Source organism: Crocodylus siamensis, chromosome 8, assembly GCF_052110815.1.
Source record: "Crocodylus siamensis isolate JL-2025a chromosome 8, ASM5211081v1, whole genome shotgun sequence".
NCBI classification, from domain to species: domain Eukaryota; kingdom Metazoa; phylum Chordata; order Crocodylia; family Crocodylidae; genus Crocodylus; species Crocodylus siamensis.
Genome location: NC_143402.1, coordinates 55,294,216 through 55,316,909, shown reverse-complemented (window position 1 = coordinate 55,316,909; position 22,694 = coordinate 55,294,216). Strand labels below are relative to the sequence as shown.

At 47.2% G+C, this 22,694-nt stretch overlaps 1 protein-coding gene across 14 annotated transcripts in view; it reads right to left on the bottom strand.

The window, feature by feature from the left end:
- Positions 1-2,505: 2,505 nt before the first annotated feature.
- The window catches only part of BRD4 (bromodomain containing 4), a 140,912-nt gene continuing 120,723 nt past the window's right edge, over positions 2,506-22,694 (bottom strand). For 12 of the 14 annotated variants that reach the window (XM_090061425.1, XM_090061428.1, XM_090061439.1 and 9 more), the window contains 9 exons: positions 11,793-11,845; positions 11,200-11,521; positions 10,343-10,915; positions 7,357-7,469; positions 6,950-7,109; positions 6,609-6,739; positions 5,173-5,384; positions 4,313-4,589; positions 2,506-3,958 (listed from right to left, as the gene is read on the bottom strand). In XM_090061425.1, the coding sequence (XP_089917551.1) occupies positions 3,890-3,958; positions 4,313-4,589; positions 5,173-5,384; positions 6,609-6,739; positions 6,950-7,109; positions 7,357-7,469; positions 10,343-10,915; positions 11,200-11,521; positions 11,793-11,845 (1,910 nt within the window). In that variant the 3' untranslated portion in view covers positions 2,506-3,889. The remainder of the gene's footprint in view (positions 3,959-4,312; positions 4,590-5,172; positions 5,385-6,608; positions 6,740-6,949; positions 7,110-7,356; positions 7,470-10,342; positions 10,916-11,199; positions 11,522-11,792; positions 11,846-22,694) is intronic. The other 2 variants (XM_090061427.1, XM_090061429.1) reach the window with 1 other exon arrangement.

Below are 22,694 nucleotides of genomic sequence, written 5' to 3'. Positions count from 1 at the left end.
AAATCAAACAACCCAAGTGAACGAAGGGGTTCTCCAGCTAACGTCACCACTCTACTGTAGTCATCCAGCCATGTGGAAAAACAGAAACACACAGGATAGAACAAGGAAAGCACAGCTTCAAAAAATATAGTTAACGTTACAGAGTATGTAGGTGCAACCTGTAAACATTTCCAGAAGTTTGCAAACAATACAGAGGGGAGAGAGAGGGAGAGAGAAAGAGAGCGAAAACTGAATTAACCCACGAACCTAAAAACGCTACTGCTACCTGGAATTTTCAACTACTGACAATAAAGGTTTGGCAAATTTCAAATGCAAAAAGGGTTAAAACATTAAAAAAAGGACTAATATCGCTACTGACTAGATACAGGGGGTTTGTTCTTTGAATACATATAAATTATATAATATTTGTTTTCTTTATTTTACAACCTAGGGTGCTCTCAGAAGCTCCAGCACTTCCAATGGGTTTCTTGTTTGTGATGTGGTGGGTTTTATGTACAATCTCAACGAGTGTGTGTGTGGTCACTCTTACAGCGGATCCGCACTTAAAAGTACCCGGAAAACCCTGAGCTTAAAATTAAAGGAGGGAGATGACGATCATCCAAAGTGCTTTTGTAGGAAGAGGAGAGAGCTTGGGAAGAGAAATACTGCGCAAGGGGCGGAGGCAGAGGCAGCCTGCCTACAGGACTGCTGTGAGGTTCAGGGAAGTCGTTGGAAGAGGTTAGAGGAGCCAACGGGTCAGTTTTCCTCTCTAGGATCTCACAACACAATGTGTGACTGAGACGTGTCAAAAGCAAGCTATGGACCAGGGCACAGGTCTGCTCCGGGACAGATGCTGCTGGAGCCCTGAGAAAGGATGACTGGGGAGAATCAGTTGTTCCTGGTTCTGGGACCACAGACATGGCCCATTACCTACTTCTCTTGTCACTAGCCGATGCTGTGGGTTTCTACTCCTGCCAAGCCCTGGGGCTCAAACTACAACCAGGGCAGTCCTATTCCACTGGTTTGGCATGGCAAACAGAATCCACCCCAGCTGGGGAAGAGACTGTACCTTGCCCAACCTGCAGCCAACACCAGCCACTTGCCAGCAGCATTCAGGTGGTGCCTGACTTGCATAAAGCCATGTCCATCACAGCCATCCTCAACAGGGGACTCTGCTCAGACAAAAGCTGTCCCAGCATGAAATGCTCCTCATCAGGCCCCTGCAACATCCCAGAAGACCCACAGTCCTTCAGATGCTAGAGAAAGGTAGTTACAGGTTGCATCATATAGACCCCAAGCCACATGCCAGTACACAGAACCTAAACAAATCCCCAAGCTCCAAGACTAAGCTGCAGCCAGTTACCAGTCCTTGGGTCTCTGCCAACAGGGATGCCATGGCTTGTAGCCATGGGCAGCCCACAAGCCAATGGAAAATGGAGCCCTATATCCCAAACCAGATGTCTTCACCAGTGCTGAGCAAAGCAGCTCCCTAAGACCAGACAGAACCGAGACCCAAGCTCACACCAGTCACCAGACAGCTCCACACCCCGCTCCCTTAGGTTCACAGCATGGGGATCTTGCATGCTGACTCAGCTGATTTGGCAGTGCACTGCCTACCAACTCTTTAGTGAGGGGGGTCTGAGGGACTTGCCGGCTGTGCTGGGATTGTCTGCTGACCACAAGGGGTAGGTGCAAGCCCATCAGCAACCTCCTAAGTGACAGTGAGAGAAGGCTGTCGAGAGGGCCATAAAGTCATCCTTTACAAGGATGGTCGAGCCTACTGCCCTCGCCTTGGGACGCTAACAGGGCCATGCCCTTCACATGCATTTAGCCCCTCCCCCTCCCCGGGCAGTAGACACAGGAGCACAGCTTAGAAAACACTGAACTCAGCCCATGGCAGAAACAAGCCCTACAGCCCAAGGATGCTGCTTGGTCAAAGACAACAGCAGAGTGTTACCCCCTGCCTTGCCTAACTCCTCCTGCACCCAGCTCACACTGAACTGGGTCTGGAATGTGAAGAGAAGGCCCCCCCTGGCCGTTGGCCAAGCTCCTCCCACCCCTTCCAACCTAGAAAGCAAGCAGCAGGGAAGCCGCCCATACTCACTGCAAGCCAACAGCCTGGCCCCAGTGCACAGTTCCAGCACTGGCCAGGCTCTGGCCTTGTGCTGCATCATGCTACTATGCCTGCATCACAACTTGGAAGCAAATGCACTAGCTGAAAATCCTAGGGGTATCAGTGCTGAGTGTCCTGGGGCTGAGGGGAGAGGGCAGCCTGCTGCAGAATGAGGCATGACTATACCTTCTCCAGGGCTGCTTTACGGCAGCACTGCAGTCCCCGTGGCCTTGCAGGGGAGGACACAAACTGGGGCCAATACTGCCCCATGATGGTATCGACCTGAAAGAAGACCTCCCCACCTCCCGATCACCTCAAGGAGACAGGGCCAAGCTGTCCTAAACAATCCTCATCCTGCTCGGTGGCTTTGGCACAAGGAGGGTGGTGGAAAGAAATGTCAGTACAACACCAGCTTTTAAAAAAAAAGAGATGAGTTTATTCCATGATCAGTACAGACCAAATGCATATTCACCGTATTAAAGTAAAACCAATCAGTGACTCCAGAGCTCGCCCAATACTGACACGCCAGTATTGTACTGTATAGTGGGTATTTATGGCACATAACGTTCAACAGTTCAAAGAATAAAATTAAAAGAAGAACACACGCTGAATAGTGCCCAGGGTGGCGCGCTGCTGGCCAGGGGGCTGGGCCGGGCAGGGAAGGATTCTGGCACCGCAGCCCCTGCCCCACTCTGACCCTCCTCGTAAGTATAAAAACTTTTTTCTTTTTTTTTTTTCTTCTTTTTAAAACATATTTTATGACAAAAAAACCCAAAATGCAGCTTTCTGGTTTTACAGTTAAAAATATAGACTAAAAGTTTGAAACTGAGCAAAATATAAAGCAGTGTCTTTACACCAAGTTTGGTGGGCTCAGCAGAAACCTCAAACAAATATATGCCAACTATATTCACTATACAATACAGCCACAGTCAAACACTAGTGACAGGGTGGTAGCTTCCCCTGCTGTTACTGCTTCCCCACTCCACTCCACTCCATAATGAAGAGACAAATAATACCCAGGCAAGAGTTGAGCAGTGCCAAACTGTCTGGAGGAAGGAAAAGAGAGAGAAAAAAAAAAGGAAAAATAAGACAGACTGAAAGAAACTGACTTTGGTTGGTAGTCTAGCTCCGAATCCCGGACCTCCACACAACGCTAAAACAAAAACCTCACTCAAATGGCCAGTTACACTTGACACCTCCACTGTACTATTCCCTTTTTCACAAGCGAACACTTACAGAGAATGGCTCCCAGCTAAAGGCTTGTGGGAAGTTAAGTTAAAGGCAAAGCCAGTGATGAAAGGACCAGAAACAGCTCGGGTATGTTCCCAGCTGGACCCCGGGTCTCCTGTGCAAGCCAGGATTCTCTTGAACATGGCCTCAGTGAAGAGCGTCTTGTGCTGCGGTGACCCAGCATTTAGTCAGAGACATTCTGGAACGTAGGGCCCTTATGGATAGAAAAGGTGTGAAGAGAACATGACGTCCCGGAGATACTGTGAATACGTTTGGCATAGAGAGTGTCAGGTGATCGGGGGCACCCTTCCCAGCAGCTGCACGTCCAGTCACACCTAGCATGTCGTTGGCTTGTCTTGGTTGATCTTTCGTCAGTGTGAGAGGGGGCGAAGGTCAAACTGTAAGGCAGACTCTGCTGATCCTTCTGAGGCCTCGACTGAAAAATCCGCGACGGTCATGCATGCAGAAGGGCTGCAGGAACGCTCCCCTCCCAGCCGCTGTTAACACTATGGAGAGTCAAAGATTTGCCGGGAAATTAAAGAGTCAGGAGAAGAAAACCAGGCGCTATTAGAAAAGATTCTCTTCGAATATTGCCAACAAATCGCTCTGGAAATTCATGTCGATAGTAGCTGCCATCTGAAGGGAGAGGAGACAGGGTTAGTACAATGTTTGCAGCAACCGGCACGTTCAGGGTATGTAGCTTCACAGCACGGCTACAGTCCACAGCTCACTGGGGGCAAATGAGAGCCTGAGTCTACTATGCTACATAAGCTTATGGCCTGCTCCCTTTGCCCTACAGAACTGGCCCCAGGGGCCTGGCCCAATGACCTGCCACCCCACGTGAGTTGGGAGCTTTCATCTGGCTCACCAGGCCCAACAACTGGGGGAGCCTCCCAGCCTGCAAAGTGATATTCTGTCCCTTGAAACTGCCCAGTTGTTTCCCCTCAGGATATGCCAGCCACAGTGCTTGCGACCCTTCCCCTCACTCACCGCCTCCCTGCGCCTCCGCTCCTGCTCCCGTTTCCTGGCCATCTCTCTCTGCTGATCCAGCATGGACTGAGAGGACTGTGGCTGAGAGCTCTGTGCTTGAGGTGCAGAGGCTGCAGCTGACACCTGCTGCTGCTGCTGTTGCTGCTGCTGTTGCTGCTGCTGCTGTTGCTGTTGATGATGTTGCTGCTGCTGCTGCTGCTGCTGCTCCTGGCGTCTCCGCACTTCTTCATGGACTCGGCGAGCTTGCTCCATAGCATCCTCATCATCGCGACTCCTGCTGGAACCAAAAGGATGTGAGAACTCGGGGTCATTCCTGCAGCCACTATGCACCTGCAGGTGGTGGGGCAGGCTCTCCTCTTGCTCTCAGGGAATCCCAGGATGAGAATAAGCATCTCTGGGGTTCCTCACTGCAGGGTTTGCTGGAGTTGAGCCTCCCTGGCCTTCTGCAGACCACACTGGTCAATGGAACTGTGGACTCAACACTGGCCAGCAGGGCCCCAGTGCCTTGAGTGGGGTAAGCTAGGAACAATCAGCCCCTGGAGCTCCACTCTGCACAATGGAAGATGAAGCTGAAGTACTGCATTGGATAGGAGCACATCTCAAAACCCTATAGCACCTGTTCTCAACCTTACTAACTCAAGGCACCTCTCACAAGACTTAAGGCCTCCCTTTATAGCTTTTGCTCCCTTGAAGAGGGCCCTGGGGATCAGCCTGGCAGGGACAAACCTAAGCCTGAGTTTAATCTCCCACACCTCACGGCACCCTTCAAAGTTGTGGCATCCTGGCTGAGAATCACTGCTCTATTGCTGAGAACCACTGGCTGGAGCCCCCAGGGAGAAGGAGACGTGCAGGCCTCTCACCTCATTCTCTCCTGCTCCCGCCTCAGCCTCTCTTTCTCCTTTTCCACCTGCTCTGCCTGAGCTTTCAGAGCCTTCTCCCGCTCCTCCTTCTCCCGTGCTGCCCTCTTAAACTGCTCAAAACTGTCGCTGGAGGACTTCACTGTAGAGGACGGAGTTGTTGGGTGTTTCTGGACCAAACTTGCCCAGGAGCCCATGTTCTTGATTTTCAGATCCTGTGAAGGAAAGGAAGACATTTTGTTGAGGAACTGGCCACTCTTAGCTGACAAAAACCTCACAGCAGCAGCATAGGGCATGCAAAGGAGTGCCAGCCACTGCAAAAAGCCTGTGGCCTATCCAGATGGCCCTGAGGGCTCTGAGCTGTATTTGGCAGTATCAGATTCTCTTTAAGTCATTTTTAATACTGAACACCTGGCCCCAAATCCTGTGCTCTGCATATGTGAGAGCCAAGGGTATTCCCAGAGGATCTTGTATAAGCCAGTAGCAAGAGGCTCTCACACAAAGCTGGATGGACTCTAAGTGGGACCCCATGGACATTCCAACCCCCAATGAAACATACATTAAGAGATGCCCTTGCCACAGCTTCCCCAGCCAGGAGGGTTCAAAACAGGTCACAACTGGCTGTCCCTGCACCCCCAGCTGCTAAGATGCAACAGAGAAGTGTCACTGATATAGGCCATGTCAAAAAGGTACTCTGCTATAACTGGCCTCCTGTGTGAAGCAGGCTGCTCTGCTCCAGCAGCAGGCCAGGAGAGCCCTCTGCTGGTAGTAACAGGCCCACGGATACAGTCCATTTGGGAGCCTCCTCATCTTCTGCTCACAAGGACAACTGCTGCCATGGCGACCAGCAGGAAAGCAGAGAGGAGCCCCGGCCAGAATGAAGTGGAGGGCACAGCCCAAGAGGGCTACTGAGTAATCACACCAGGCCAAGTCCACCTGTGGAACAGAGACTCCCTCCTTGTCCACATCACTACCAGGCTGCCATGGGCAAGGTGTTGGTTTTGCCACAAATCAGGCAGCACTTCGCACAATCTCCAAAGGGTTTTGCTCTAATTCCCACATCTCAGAAGCTGCTGCAGGGCCAGACACTCAGTGACTGACTGACAATCAGGAAGGGAAAATACTAAAGCTAGATTTGCTCTAGGGAGCCTTTGGTGACAGGAAGCTAAAAGGTCTGATGAGTCCAGTCCTGGTGTTCTTGGGGGCAGCCGGCTGTACCATACATACAGCAGCACACATAGGGACCAGGGATCTATCTGAGCTGACACCACTGTTAGGGCCGTAAACAGCCCCCAGAACTCGAGCATTTTCAGGGATTCTGCATTCCTGACGCGCTCCCACAAGGAGCCAGCTCTAAGTGCTGGAGTGCTGCAGTTTAGACGAGGGAATTAACTGCTACCTGACCCCAGAGGGTCTGTATCCTGGTGCAGCAGACTTACCTTTTTTGGAGCAACAGGTGTTTTTGGTTCCTGCTTCTGCCTGTCTTTGTCCTGTACGCCAGGTGGCGGTGCAGTCTGCTCAGGGGGTCTGATCACCGGCCGCCCGCCCTCTGTTGACTTCATCTCTGCTCCTGCAAAAATTGTCTTGGTAGGAGACTGCCTTCGCAGGGTGCTGGAACGTCCTAGAGCTAGCCAGGGAGAACCTGTCCCTCCCTCCCACCCTACCAGCAGGCTGAAGCGTGGGTGCTTGCACCATACTGGACAATCTGCTTTCCTGGTATCCCTGGTGTTGGAACACCCCAGCCTGCGGTGTGATCAGAGCAGCACCAGTTTGGACTCACTTTGTTGGATATGTGCAGGAGGCTTGATGCTCTCAGGGTGCTTGGGAGGGTCCTGCCGCAATGTGGGGCTGAATGTTTCATTTCTGATGACGGGCGAATGCATCTTCTCCTCTTTCACCACCAGAGGCTGGGACTGTACGACAGAGGCTGCTCTCATCTCCTGCCACAGGAGAGTATCGAGACACATCAGTCGCAGCCCGGACAAGCCCCTTCCTCTAGCTAAGCCCATCTACACTGTAGAGCCATCAGCTTCCTGAATAACCCACCACAAGGGGCCCTCGGTTAGACTAGCCCTGTCTTCATATAGGGCCTCAAAAGTCTGTGCATCTGTAAGCACACACCCTACTTGCCCACACAGGGAAGGGCACAGTGGCCTGAGTCTGCACTCAGACTCTGCCTTTCTTTACCTGCTTCTTCGGCTGGATGTTTTGTTGAGGTGGTGACTGGTGGACCAGACCCTGGAACTGTGGCATCTGCGGGGAATGCATCATGAGAGGAGAAGGTGCTTCCCTCAAGTGACCTGCAAAAATTCAGGACCAGATGGTTATCCCGTCATCATGACTGCTGTGTCAAACATTCACCAAGAACTGGCCCTCAGGCTGGGCAGCATGCTACACTTTAAGGCTTGCCATGCTACAAGCTAGATGTGATCCACGCCAGTGGCCTAGCCGTAGGAAGACCCTGCACCAGCATAGCAGTATCCCCACCGCAGCATTACCTCCCAGGCACTACCAGCTGCCACAGGGCTGCACTGACATAATATGTGCTAATTCAGAAGCAACCTCTCAACTCCAGGCTAGTGGATGGATGGACAGATAGACAAGGAGGCATTTAATCATGGCTTTCTTGGCAAGACAAGTACCACTAGCTCTAGATCTCTGATGAATGAACATGAGTCACCAGTGTCATGAGGTAATAAAGCAAGGCTAACCGCACTCTTTCTTGTGTCAGCAGGTGCATCACAAGCAGGTCTAGGGAAGTGATAATTCCCCTCTATGCGGTATTGGTGAGACTACAGCTGGAGTACTGCGTCCAGTTTTGGGCACCGCACTTCAAGAGGGATGTGGATAACCTTGAGAGTGTTCAGAGGAGGGCTACTCGTATGGCTGAGGGCCTGCAGGTAAGACCCTATGAAGACAGACTGAGGGACCTGAATCTCTTCAGCTTCCACAAGAGAAGGCTGAGAGGTGATCTTGTGGCTGTCTACAAACTCATCGGGGGCAGGGGGCAGCAGGGAATAGGGGACACTGTTTACCAGGGCGCCCCTTGGGGTTACCAGAAATACTGGCCACAAACTGAAGAATAGATTTAGATTGGGCATAAGGAAGAAATTCTCTTTAAAACCCTTTATGGTAAGGGTTGCCAAAATATGGAATGGGCTTCCAAGGGAGGTGGTGCTTTCCCCTACCCTGGAGGTGTTCAAGAAGAGATTAGACAGGCATCTGGCTGGGGTTACTTGACCCCAGCACTCTTCCCTGCCTGGAGCAGGGAGTCGGACCCAATGATCTACCAGGTCCCTTCCAACCCTAGAAAACTATGGAAGTGACCTAGAGCATGCTTCAGATTTCATTCAAGGGATGGCACCTCAGGATGGGATGCACAACTGAAGAAAACCACCTTCCAGATCACCAAGGGGGCACTAACATTCCCAGCAGTATCTGCAGCTGCTTTGGAAAGCTCTTCCCCAAGTGCTATCCACCAAAACCCTGCTTACCCTACCGAGATCCCAGCAGCTGACCCACTTGCACAGTGCAATGGTGAGAATGGGAGGGAAGCTGAAAGCACATCCTAAAAATAAAATGTTCTACCAACCACCGAGATAAGTTATTCAGCCTTTTAAAGTAATGTAAGCATAAGGCTAATCAGCCTGCTGGCCACACTAACATTCTGACACAAGGAGACAAGTCCAGTTTTCTTAACATGAGGGCAGAGAACCCATCTCCTGGCACCATGCTCTCCTAAGTCAGTGGAATAGGGATGGCACATAAAACAAAATAACAGTTTTGCTCAAAGCATTCCAGAAGTGCAAGACTACAGCACAGGCCGCTCAAATGATCCCAGGGAGAATCTGATAAGGAACTCAGATTACAACAGAGACAGAACTTCTTGCTGGGGAGAATGCACTCCTGCTGTACTGCACTCCAAGAGCTGTAGCTCCAGTGCACATGCTACATCTCTAGCAAGCAGGAAGTATTCATTTTCTACCATGCAGTGAGAGCTCCCTCCCTTTCTACAGCAACCCTGGGCATTTACATCTTGTAGAGGGGGAAACTGAAACAGAAGGTGAGCAAGGGAACACATTCTCACAGGCAGAAACGGGCCAATGGAGATGGCTCAGCAGAACCTCCTAAGACAGGCCGGCTCATTACGTCCCACGTGCCTAACTCAACATCTGGTCAGCATGGCAACCCAAAAACAGCTGCTTTCCCAGACATTGCCCATGGGTGAGAGGGATCAGATACAAACCAGAGGCACGCACAGGAGGCTTGGGTGGAAGCACTCTTAGTCCTGGGCTCTCAAGGCCTCGCACACACCTGTCAGTGCTGCAGCATCTGCTCAGCTACCTCTAGGAAGGTCAACCTTTCCCAGAGACTGTCTGCCATCAGTCTAATACAACAGTCAGCTTCCCTACCTTGTCTGCTGTCCTCCCTCTTACTGGACACTGGCCTAGCAATAAAGCAACTTTCACTAGGAGCTTCCCACCATACTGCAAACTGCAGAGCACAAAATCCACAGAGAATCTGGACCCCGGGTCTGCTGCTGGGGAGGAAGATATTTACACAGCTGCTGTTCCAGTGGCTTCCACTCGTTTCTTGACTACAAAAAATACTAAAGCAATTCTTCTGTTGAAAAGAACTCAGATCACAACATGGCAGGAAGCTGTTCCTACTGGATATCACTGGGTTGATCTTGTGAATCATGCACAGATGTTTGTACACCTAACAGTACTAATGCTGGGGCACCCAGTGGCACTCTCAAAAGGATCTCAACAGTACCTGGTTGAGAATCACTGTACTATGTAATCACAAACCAAGCCTCACATCAAGGTGACCCATGGGACCCTTTTCTAAACTGAGTTTCCTAGCTGTCAGCTGAGCTTCAGTGTAGAAAGGAGCTGGTTAAGCCTGAGCAGAGAGTGGCAGCACCAGCTGAAGAGCTTGCTCTTGCCCTGAAACCTTTACAACCATCAGGTTTCCCCTTTGGAAAGAAAAGCTCAGAGGCCTCACCAGCCTCCTAGCTAGCAAAGGATCCTTCAGACTGAGCATAGCTCTCAGATACCAAGCCCTGCTATAGGGCCAAGGTGAGAAGACCATGACAATGCTGCCCAGCAGCCTCCCCACCCCAGTCCATTACCAACACTAAGTAGCTCTTCTCTGGCCAAGCATCACTCACCAGTCGAGTAGGGGTCTGGCTTGTGATGCCGTGGTGAAGGGTGGTGCTGGATGACTTGCTGAGGTTTTGCCGGCTGCTGTGCTGGCTGCTGTGGTGGTGGCTGGGGCTGCTGCTGTGGTTGCGGTGGCGGCGGCTGCTGTGGTGGAGGTGGGTGCTGCTGTGGAGGTGGCTGTGGGATGTGGGGAGGGAACTGCATGGGCTGCATGTGCATGGGCCTCTGCTGCGGCTGGTGCTGCAGCTGCTGCACTGAGGGGTGAGCAGGAGGCTGCAGGGGTGGCTGAGGCTGCGACTGGACCTTCACTGAAGGGAGGAGAGGCGTCTGTGGCTGCACTTTCTGCAGCTGCTGAAGGTAGAGCTGCATCTGACTGGTGCTCAGAGACAGGCTGTGGTGAGGGGCAGGAGGCTCCTCGTCCTCCAGCAGGACCTGGGGAGGCTGAGGCAAAGGCGGCTGGGGGAGCATGGGCTGCTGGCTTATGGCTGGTGACACGGCCGGTGGACGCGAAGGCTTCGGGGGTAGTGCTGCAGCTCGGTTACTGGGTCTTGAGGGCTGCTGAGGCAGGGCATTGTGCAAAGCTGGGGATGAAGAGCATGGACACATGGCATCACGCAGCAGAAGGGGGAGAATGCCCCACTCAATGCAGGAGCTGCCACTATCCCACCCCAGTTCCCCTGGGCCCAACTGGGGCAGACCCTTCTACCCCAGTTCTGACAGGCCTGCCCATCCTTCCTCCTCCACCACGCCCAATCACACCCCTGCTCTGCCTGGAAGACAGTGGTGCAGATGCACAAACCCAATTCTGCAGATGAAATGGCCTGAGTAAAACTCTGAACCATAGGACTGGCCATGATGTGCTCACCTGGAGGAGAGACCACGGCATGTTGGTTCAAGTGAGGAGGAGTGCTATGCTCAGGCTGCTGGGGAAGATGGGGAGGCATCTCGGATTGAGGAAGATGCATGATAGGCTGGGTGAAATGTGTCATAGTGTCGAACATGTTCCCCTGGAGCGGGTGCTCCATAACCGGGACCTGCGCAGGGACAAAAGGAGGCGGGGAGGACTTCATCGGAGGCGGTGCTTGTTGGGGGACAGGCAGAGGTGGTGGCGGCGGCGGCTGTGGTTGCAGCTGCTGCGGCTGCTGCTGCGGTTGCTGCTGCACCTGAGGATGGTGGTGATGGTGATGCTAAGGAAGAGACAACTGGTGAGATGAGCAGCTGTGGGGCCCCCCACACCCCTTACTTTACTCCCTGTCCCACCTCCTCCTAGCAGGGCTGGACCAAAACTATTCCAGGAATCAAACTGGACACTGAAATCCTACCTACAAGGGAGCCCAGAAAGCAGTGTACAATTAGCTCAGCAACTCATTGGCTTGGCCTGACTGTCTCAGTGCTGACTTGTGGCGTGGGCACTAAATTTAATGCCAGCTGAGGAAAGCAGCCTCTGCTGTCACTCACCTTTTTTTGCTCTCGCCCAGAATGCCCTTTCTTCTTCATTTTTGGTGCCATCTCTGTGGAGAGAGGAAGAGGGAATAACGAAGAGTTAGCCTCTAGGTACTGCGGGGCCAGGAGTCCCTGACACTCGCACAGGAGTGAGTGATATTACTGATCTCAGTCTTAAAGTCATCCAGATCAAGGCCTCACTGGTAAAACGCTCGGAAGCATGCACCAAGCAGCTTTTCCCAATATTACATTTGGAACTCACTAGAGACTCCCCAAGGATAAAAACTGAGTTCCCTGGTCTGCCTCTTGTTCCTACACAGAACTAGTCAGGATCCTCAATTCCCAAACATTAATCACAATTACAAGGAGCTGCTGCAACTGGACTGGCAAACAGCAGCTTTCCAACCACTGGCTTCTATCACACATGTGACAAAAACACACAACAACAGAGCCTTATCTCTACTAGATATTGCTGGAAATCTTCCATCGTTTGCAGCTCCAATGGGAGCTAAAGTAGGAAAGCTCAGGCAGAGGGGGCTGTCTTGACCTGCTCTGACTAGTCACACAAGGGTGGTGAAATCACCAGGGTCCTGCTTACTCGGGACGCTTCCATCACTACCCCCAGTAATGATAAAATGGTGGGAGCTGCCTCTGGAGTTCAATCAAGAAGCATAAGAGCCTTCAGCTGAACAATACAATGGTCAAAATGATGAAGAACAGGAAAGACGTTAATTTGGTGGGAAATATGATAAAACAGAGAGGTGACCCAGAGACCTCCCTCCCAACCAGAGAGCAGCTGAGTTTGGGAGAGGGGGCGGGGCCTTAAAGGCACTACCACAGAAACAGCTTCTTACACCAGACCCAAAAAAACCCACATGCAACCACCAGCAGCTCTGGCTAAGCCACAAACTTTTGCCACTGACATTTGTTTATAGAGTACAACTTCCCAATTTGATACCTCCTAGTCTTTCCCAACAATGCCGTGAACAAACTGAGCCACTAGGCTTATAATTATTTCCTGGTAAAATCCCAGATCAACAGCTGGATCATCCACCTGCCCCTAGCTGGTGCTATTCCACCTGTATTAGGCATGCTTAGCAGCGCAAAGTCATGGTTCAAGCACCACCTCTGAATGTGGTTCTAAAACTATCCCTGCCAAAACTGACCTTTTCCATTCACATCCCAGGGATTATTAGGTGGACAAGCAAAGGATTCCTAGTTTTGTCATCTTAAGCAAGTATTCTAGAATTTGTACTCTGCATGGTATATTTCCATAATCTTATAAAGGTCTGTATGAAGCCAAACTCCTCTGCAGCTAAATTTAAAACCTAGTTAGTCTTTGCACCCACCCAGATCCAACACTGCTGTCAGTGCAGACAAACAAGTAGGTCTGTTTCTCACTCTGACATGGCAATTTTGGCAGCTCAGAAATACAGCCTCATGCCCAGTGAGCCTGGAGGGTTTAGAACGATGCGGATTCCCTGAGCTTTTCAGGAAACTATCAGACTTCAACTGTCAGTTAATGCCAGCCAGCACCTATTCAACTGCTCACATTCTCACCGGCTCAGACGGTTCTGGTGACCACAAGGTTGGCACTAGAAGAGCTTGAGCTCAGCAGCATATCTGAACATGCGCCTGAGATGGCAAGGATTTGGGTAGGAAGATGGCACACATTCTCAGCTGCAGGAGCTGAAATGCCAGTGTTTAGGATGAGGGTATTAATTTTCTGAGGACAACTGTAAAGATCTGATGCTTTGAGAGGCAAGTTCAGAAAGGTGCTGCCCTGCATTGAGGCTTATTGAAAGCAGCACTGATGGGCTAATAAACTGACTGCCTCATCAGCCCAAAGGCAGTAATACTTTTGCTCAAAGAAAGCCATGTCATATGATGCCAATGGCAAAGATGGGAAAAAGTGAAACACCTGTAGAGGTTAAATGTCTCCACAGGACCGCATGGGAGAGCGGAGAACAAAATCTATCCAGTGCACTGACCACTATCACAGATCAACTGCTTGCAAACATCTGTTTTCAAATACCAGTAGCTTTTGACTTGGATGTGCAAGCACCTTATTCAGCCTGACATTATTTTGCCATAGCAATTCCAACCAGAGTGACCTACATTTTCTGCTTTTAAAAATCTGCCCCCATATTGCCCGAGTCAAAGAGTAGGTACTAGGCCAAGAGGAATGAACATGGTAGAATTAGCCAATGGGAAAAAAAAAACCTGTGGCACTCAATGATAGAATCACCACCAAGATACAGGAAGGCCAGAAGAAAAAGCCCAACCGCACACAGGCCTTTCAGAATAATTATGCTGGACTACAATTCCCTCATGTTCTTCAGAACTGGCATGTCAAAAGGCCTAATGCAGGTGGCAGAATTTGGAATGCTTATGCTAACTGGTACTTGAAAATTGTACTTATGAAAGGAGAGATAAGGGGACTGACAAGGGCCCTGTAGTACTATTGCATCCAAGACACTGGGCTGTTTTGCTGTGCCTGAAACACTGGTGTAGTATGTGCTTTGTAGCCCATAACTGGTACATTCCTGTATGCTACAAGTGTAGTAATGTAACGGGAAGAGAGAACACCATTTTCTCTCTTTTATACATCCTACTCACCTAAGGCTATGGTGATCCAGGCTTACCATGCCTATACTGCAATATATCCCACCCAAGTCAGTACCCATCCAAAAACCAAATGGAAACTGAGCAGGCTGTGTTGCCTGAAGACGACAGGATTGAAAGAACCAATATTCCTGCTTGTTCTGTTTACTCAGGAGGAAAGGACAAGACTGATGAGAAAAAAATCCAACAAGACCAAATGCACACAAAAGTGGGGAGGAAAAGGAGCCTAGAACAAGGATTCATCTCCCTATGAGAGGAAGAGATGCCAGAATCTTAAAGGATTGATACTCCTTTTGCAAATCTCTGGGATCTGAGAGAATTCTTCTCCATAGCTTTCAGACTAGCTGCATGTGTCAATACACAAGCTGAACTAAGTAAACATTAGCAGCAAAGAGGCAGTTAAGCCCATGCAACTCCTGAATGCTTGAGACTAGAAATGGGAGATACCCAGACAATCCCCAGGTTCAGGAGTCAGACTGACTGCTCTCCGAGCTCTCATCTGTACTTTTATGGCAGACACATGGGCGGAAGTATCAAAAAGTCTTATAGGGATGTGTGCAACTACCAACTCCAAAGAGCTCTGAACTGCTCCCAGCCCCTCAAACTGGCGTAAGTATTCCTGGTGCCATTCTGCTGCTCTTCTTTGTAGAGGTAGTAGTGTTTACTCCTGCACCCAAGCTGTGTGCTGGTTAGCTAGGCCCCCAAAAGGGAAGTTATGGTGTTTGCTTATTGGTGTGTATATTCCTTATACTGATACCATCCTTGGTTTAAACTAAGTGAATATATGACACTAGCATGTCCGATGACAAGATCCTGGACCATTCCCTGCCAGCAGGTAAATACAGCTGTTTCCATCCATCTTGTCAATGCCACCCTCCCCTCCCACACCTCAACCAGATTATATTTTATAGTGAGCCAAAGGCAGTGCACAATTCACGGCTTCTCAGAGATCAGCATTGCTGTTTAAGAGTGAACAGTACCATGCCTGTGAGTTAAGAGACTGAGAAGCTAAATCACTGTTTGGCTTCATTTTAGCCACCACAGCACACAAACCTCCTGGCCAGAGAACAAGTAATTTTCAGAAGCCTCCAAATGAGTCAAGGTAGTAATAAAACTAAAAATGCACAGTATTTCTACACCTAACATGCTGTTTTACTCTGAAGAGTAATTATGTAAACCAAGCCACAAACCACCCTTTCTGACTGCTTCCTTTCCAGGGACATACAGATCATGTCAGCTGATTGTAAAGATGAAAGTTTACTGCTTTCTATAATTGTAGTTCTGCAGAGCCAAAGACTGAGTGGGCTGCTGGCTGCACTCCCTGCTGTGCGCTTACAAAATTTGGATGCTTTCCAATCACTTACATCTGTGTAAGCCCACAGAATGCAACTGGGCTGACTGGTGCCCTTGAGAAACTAATGTCCCAGGGAATCTTTATGATTGTTAAAAGGCCAGAATCACAAAAAAACTGATTAAACCCTCAAACCCAGACTAGGCTTAAAGCTAGCAGTTTTTTGGGGAGGAAGTGGGGGGGGGAAACACACACACACACACAACTTCTTTACACCTATTCACTGCACACATGGAATACGGTAGCCAAAATGCAAGAAACATGGGACTCCACTACAGTCTTTCAGTTTCCAGTAAGTGAAGAAGCCTCTGCCTACCCTAAACTTTCTCTGTCTAATCTATGCCCATCCTGTATATCCCGGTGTGTTCCCCCCCCAACTAATACATTTTTTCAAATGCTAAGTAGTCACCTCTTCATGCTTTCACACGATTGCCTCCAATTATGTACTTGGCAAAAATACTCTTTCCATTTTGAAATTGTTAAAACTGTAATTTCATTATACAAAAGGTGCATTTTCTGTAGCAAGCCAAACACTTTATTTATTTTTATTATTTAAAAACAAAATTATAAAAAAACTATACAATTTGTTGGATTTTTTTTTAAAGAAGATTGTGGTTACATTACTGTTAAATCAAAAAGCATGCAGATAAAATATAAAAATAAACAGATTTGTATAAAGTAATTATTTGTAGAGGATAAATGCTAACTGAAGTGCCTTAAAGAAATCTGAATAAAAATGGTACGAAGACAGTCCATTCGTTGTCAAATGCATTCTGACTTTCAAACAGTTCACACTTATGCATTAGAGAAAACAGAATTACAGGTTTGCTAAAAACATGCAGTTATACATTCCAATAAAAAAACCAATCAATCAATCAATCCCACACCCTCTATAGCCCATAGAAAAATAACACACATCAGAAACAAACATGTGATCTGGAAAAAGAAAAAAACATTTTAACATTGCTAAAAGAGACTCAAGTTAAAAAAAAAAAACTTTACAAAATAGTTTTGTATAGAGAACTTCCCTTGACAAAAAAAAGAGAACCCCTGAAATTCCTCCAGTATGTTAGAACAGCTCCAAAAAGTGAGGCCCTTAAGTGCGACTTCCGGGCTCAAGACAAGGAAGCTTTTTCTTGTGGTGCTCTCTTAGCTTTGTGGTGGAAGGCATTAGACTTCACTAACGGATTCCCTTCCTCTCTTGCGCAGGGACAATGGATTAACTCATCACAGCACAGAGCCATGCAAAGGGAGCAATTTCCCTAAAGTGGTGGCTAGAGAAGTTGCCAGTAACAGATGGAGCATGAAGGCCAAGATTCAGGTTGACTTTGGATAGACATCTCAAGCTTTACACAGAAGGGGCAATGAACATCACTGGCCTATCCATTTACTACATATCAAAGGGAACTATCACTTCAGTAAATGAATGACATATTGGAGAAGCCTCAAACTTACAGGGCAAAATAAAACAGCAGTGGGACCCTCCCAAGTTCCAATTCAAGTAATTTAAAAGACTAGTCCCATTGCCCTGGAAGGTGCAGAGGGTTGGTTTGCACTGCAGTTCTGAAGAACAGCCAGAGCATGGATTGGCATGCCTGAGCTAGCATGACTATCTAGCCTTGGCACTGATAGCAATGAAGACACAGAAACATGGGTTTTAGCACAGGGTAAATTGTCTGACCATATACCCTGGGTCTCAGAAAGGCTTGTGCCACCTGTACTGAAGCCTGTGTGTTGGTACTAGTGCTGGCTTGATTAAACCTAGCTTGGTTGAGTCTCCTCTCCCAGATGCAGTGCATACATCTGTGTACTTGAGCAGCCCCACGTTACAAAACAGGACTTGTGTTGTGTACAGGTATCCTGAACTGGGCCCTATATGGCATTTATAACCCCATGTACCTTACTAGTTAGTTCTGCTTCCCCAATACAAAGACGCTGGCAGCAGTAAGCAGAAAATGGACGTGCAAGAGCAGATCTATACAAGAGCTATGCTCTCCTCCTGGCATCCAGTTACAAATTAAAGCTAGTCTAGGCAAAAACTGCTCGTAACTATTCTTCTCTTACCTCAGTCTACTGGAACTGGGAAGGGGCTACTTGGGCAAAGGACGGGTTGGAAATCCTGTCTACATTAATCTCACTGCCATTCTGGAAAGCATTTGCTTTTGCTGTCTGTTTCACAGCAGATGTCAGCCAAGCAAGACTTTGTAATCAGCTATAGTGAAAGTGGCTGACCTCACTAGAAGCCCTATTCACTTCCACTTAAGTCAATACAAGAATTCATGTTCTACAGGGGGCAAATGCAGCCCTTCCCTGGCACCTTCATTCCAAAGAAACTCCTCAGACGTGGAAGGTTGCTAGTAGAACACACGCTCCTTCCTTAAACTCCCAGCAAAAGAGGCTATTTAAAAAGTCACTAAGTTAAAATAGAATGATGAACGAAATATGATACAGGTAACAAAATAGGAAGGATATGAAATGTAATCAGTCAGGCAACCTTTGCTGTTGAATTATAATAGCTAACTTCTACAACTGCAGCGTTATAGAGGCTAAGAATTCAACCTGTTAGTCAACAGAAAACTGACTTCTTCCCTGATCTAAGATGTTATTACAGCTTGCACCTTAAAGACAGAAAGAAAAAACAAAGCTTTCACAGCAGCCCTGAAGAACTCCCCCAACCTAACTTCGTACCTAACTTTCTGTAAATGGCTGTGAAATAGAGCTGTTCCAAGTACCTACTCATGTGGCCTTCAAGATGGAGACAGATATGCTCAATCCCCTCTACTGACACACAAAGAAGAGAGCCCCTCATATCGCCCATCCAGGGTACGGATAGGTGAACAAGCCACACAGCTTTAAAGGCGGGAATGGGATGGGCGGGACTTCCATGTACTAACTGTTCTCTAGTAAATGCTCCATGTCCTATTCTGTATTAAGTGGAATCTAAGCCACAGTAACTTAGCCCTGTTTGATTCAGAGGAACAGCACCCTAGTTTTGCTTCCACTTATACTGGAGCTAGAGCTGAGGCGTAAAGTAGCTACCACATGGTGGCTGACATAGCACACCTTCCCTGCACCTTCACTATCATAGGACTGGTTCATCTGTCCACACCCAGGATTAATCCTAGACATTACTGAGAGCAGATTTATCTCCCCTTTTCCTCCCCTGGTTTAGTGCCATTCAGGGAGACATTACAAAAGGAAGTCTGCACAAGGTCTTTTTGATCTGGATGCCCAGTGAGTCCTGGTGAATTCACTCACTAGAGCTCTCATCATTAATAGCTTTTCAAAACCACACTGAAGCTGGACTGAAAAAGGCAATGTGGGCTGAACAGGATTCTATACTAATCTGAGTTATTAAAAAGCTACCTGATGCCTAGCAAAGACAATACAGATGCCCATTAAATTCAAATGGACAGTCCCTTTGAAAAGGGCTGTATTTTCCAGATTCATACCCTCTTCTTTATTAGAATCTGGCCCCATATAGGGTCTGGATTTTGAAAGGTTAAACATTTTACAGGAGGCATAAAAAGTATATTATAAAACACAGAAGTGCTTAACTCACAGCTGAATAGATTTAAGGCAGAACATCTCAAACTTTTACCTCTGGGCTGGACAGCAGCTTAGGTCTCAGAACATAAGGAAAACTTGTAAAAAGCGTAGAAGAAACAAGCCACGTAAAAAGTTGAGCTCTTGTGCTTACTGCAACAGAAACAATTTCAGGTGGTTGCCAAATTCTCTGAGGCCTTCCCAAGAGACCTTGGGTCTGCTAGATAAAATCTGGCCAAAGTAATACATGAAGGCTTTTAGGTAAAGTATGAATCAAAATATCACTTCATTCAGCACTAAAGCCATGAAAGATGGGAGAAAGGCTGTGAAACATGAAGACTACTCTTTGTTCTGAATGAAAAAAACAAAACCAAAAAAAGCGCATTTCTGCATTGCTTGGTTCACCAGAAGCATTAGTTCCTGCATTTCTAGAGTATCAAAACCTTGAGCTTTTCACCCTGTACTGAAGAGGAAAGGGACATACTTATGCCAAAAGAAGCTAAGCAGGCTCTCAGTTTTTCTAAGAGTTAAGTGTTACAGGATCACTGCATACTTTCTCACTGATGTACACTTGGTCTTGCCTACACTTCAAGAGCCAGCATGTACGATTGGAAGAGGCAACTCATAGTAAATTAATAAAGGATGTCAGGAAGTGAGGATGTAACTTCCAACTAATCTGATGGCAGAATGTAGTCTGTCACCAACCATGTTTTCAGGGTGGATTTCAATTTTGTTACAGATCATCTTGAGACTGCTAAATCCAACTGAGGATCAATTATACTACGCTCTTCATTTGGCACTGACTTTCACAAATGTTAGAGCTAAGATCATCCAGCCTGACATTCTGCATAGCCCAGGCCACATCTCCCCCTCTGGTATTAGTTTTTCTACTATAGTTCTTGATCTTCACCATACAATACCTGCAAACACTGATTTCTAATAAGCGCTCATGACAAGAGAGAATGCTTAACAAATTCAGTCAGAAATTCTAAACTGATGTTTAAAGACATCAGATTAATAAGAGTGAGTTGGGGAAAAATGTCAACCCAGAACTTTCCACAAGCTCTGGACTACAGAAGAGTCAGACAGCCATAAGAGACCACCACTCTGCTAAGTGAAGCAAAACCTGTGTGCTGTTTCTATTGAGAGCAATCTGGAAGAGACTGGGACAGAAGTGCAATTTCAACACAACTTTTTCACACTTGTTATAACATCTGTGATATGATGTTGCTTATACATGACAAAATTAACTATCTTGCATGTTTACATGTATCAAAGTGCTTTATGAGAAGCCAAAGCAAATCCAAGCCAAGGTAAAATAAATTAAAGTATCAACATTTTTAGCTGATTTAAGGCCACAAATAGATTGCACAAAAACAAAGTAATCTCACCAAGCAGCGGCTTAGTGGGCAAAAAAGAAGGAAAAATTAAAGCAAAGTCATTATATAAGAGAGCAAGATACCAGATCTCAAATTGTGGTACAATTTTTGGGATTATCAGTCAATTTTAAAACTAATTTTCCACTTAGCCAGTGCAGGTGTTTCCAAGATCATCCTATTAGCAAATCAATATATTTTACAACAGAAAATGACAGCTTCTTCAGACTCATGCTGCTCACTTAAACATTACAGAGAAAAGGAAACGGAAGGGGGGGCAGCAACAGGGCTGTTACAATAAAGGCATCGTGAACTAACAATATGATACAAAGTTACATAAAGTTATCAAACATACAACTCTAAAAACAGTTCAACAATTACATTTCAATTCATGGGAAACAGCTTTCTATATGTTAATAGTGAAAGTTACTACCCTCTAGTAAAGGGTCTTCAACGACTTTTATATTTGTCAGAAAAGCAAGAGAATTTTACACACACACACACACACACACACACACACACACACCCCCCCTATGCAATCTAAACCAGGAAAGGTTTCATTTTTGTGGGTACCTACATATTATAAAATATAAGTATTCATCTCTATATATTAAAACACTGTATATTAAAAAGAAATTCTGGAGACTAGTTTTACTGTTTTGGTTTTGTACCTGAACATTTGATAAAGATTCATCCGTTATCATGCGAAGCTGCTACGTTCTGAAAAAAATAGTAATGGAAGAATGATACCGTAGGATTCAGCTTTTTTAATAAAAAGTGGAAGTTTAAGCCAACAGAAAAGCTGTTAAAGGATGTATCTGACCGGAAAGATTCCATTTCAAACTCCACCTGAGAAAGAGGTGGCTCACAAAAATACTGTTAACTGTACCAAAAGGCACAGTATAATCCATTGGCTCTGATGAAAGGACCTAATTTCTCCAGCAATAACGTTGTCAAAATACCTGCTATTTTGGTGGCCATTGTGGCCTATCTTGGACTTGACTTGTAGAAATGCTGAGCACCAAGACTGCCAACTCAAGTCAGAGATGCTAGGTAGGAGGTGCTAAGAACCTCAGATAACTCAAGCCCAAGATGGACACATATGGAGTGAGGCAACCAAACTAAGGAGGCCAGTTTTGAAAAGGGTAGCCTGGTCACCCCTGAAATGGTATCCAAGGTGCAAGAGAGAGAGAGGAGTGGTTATGGGAAAAAGAGTTTTACTGTCAATTTTGTTGTTATGGAAATGACAACACCAAGAAAAAGGCAAAATTCTTCTTCAAGCACTTCCAAAGAAGTGCAGCAGAGTACACTGGAGGCACTAATGTCTGTGACAAGTTACACAGCAAGGAAACTGAAAGCTGCACACACTGTCAGCTTACAGGAATACCGCAGACATCAAGCTAAACTTGCACACAACTAAGGCTTTAATTACATCTGTCTAGGAACTCCAAGCTGCTATGGTACTCTGCCATTACCAGAGAACCCTATTGACACATACCATTTCAAGTACAATTGGTACACATTGTGCTTATGTTAGAGACCTGGGTATCTGTCTATACGAAAACCCCAGAATCATAACTAAAGAAGACACGAAGCACTTATTTTTCATTTAAAAGGAGAGGCTATCTGGGGCTCAAGTCGGCTAAGAATAAGCAGGAAAAAAACACTTTCCTTTAGTTTTCATCTGAAAGTGAAAGCTTAACTAAATATCTCACACAAACTAACTGGATGCTGTGCTTTCTTGTGATGCTGAGACTGTGCCAGACAATGAATGCTGCCTGACTTGCAGGGGCATCTATGAACACACTGTTCTAAGTGTTCAGAAAAATAAAGGGCTTTGGGCAGAAAAACAGGAGGTTTTCCCTCCGCACTAACTGCAATAGCTGGAGCCAGTCACAGGGCAGCAAACAAACCATTCAATTATATTTCTATCTACTCAGATGGATCAAACTGCAGTGCAGCCAAAGGAGGCTTTTCAGAACAGCTTGTAAAGCAAGCCTTTTTGCCGAGGTAACTTCT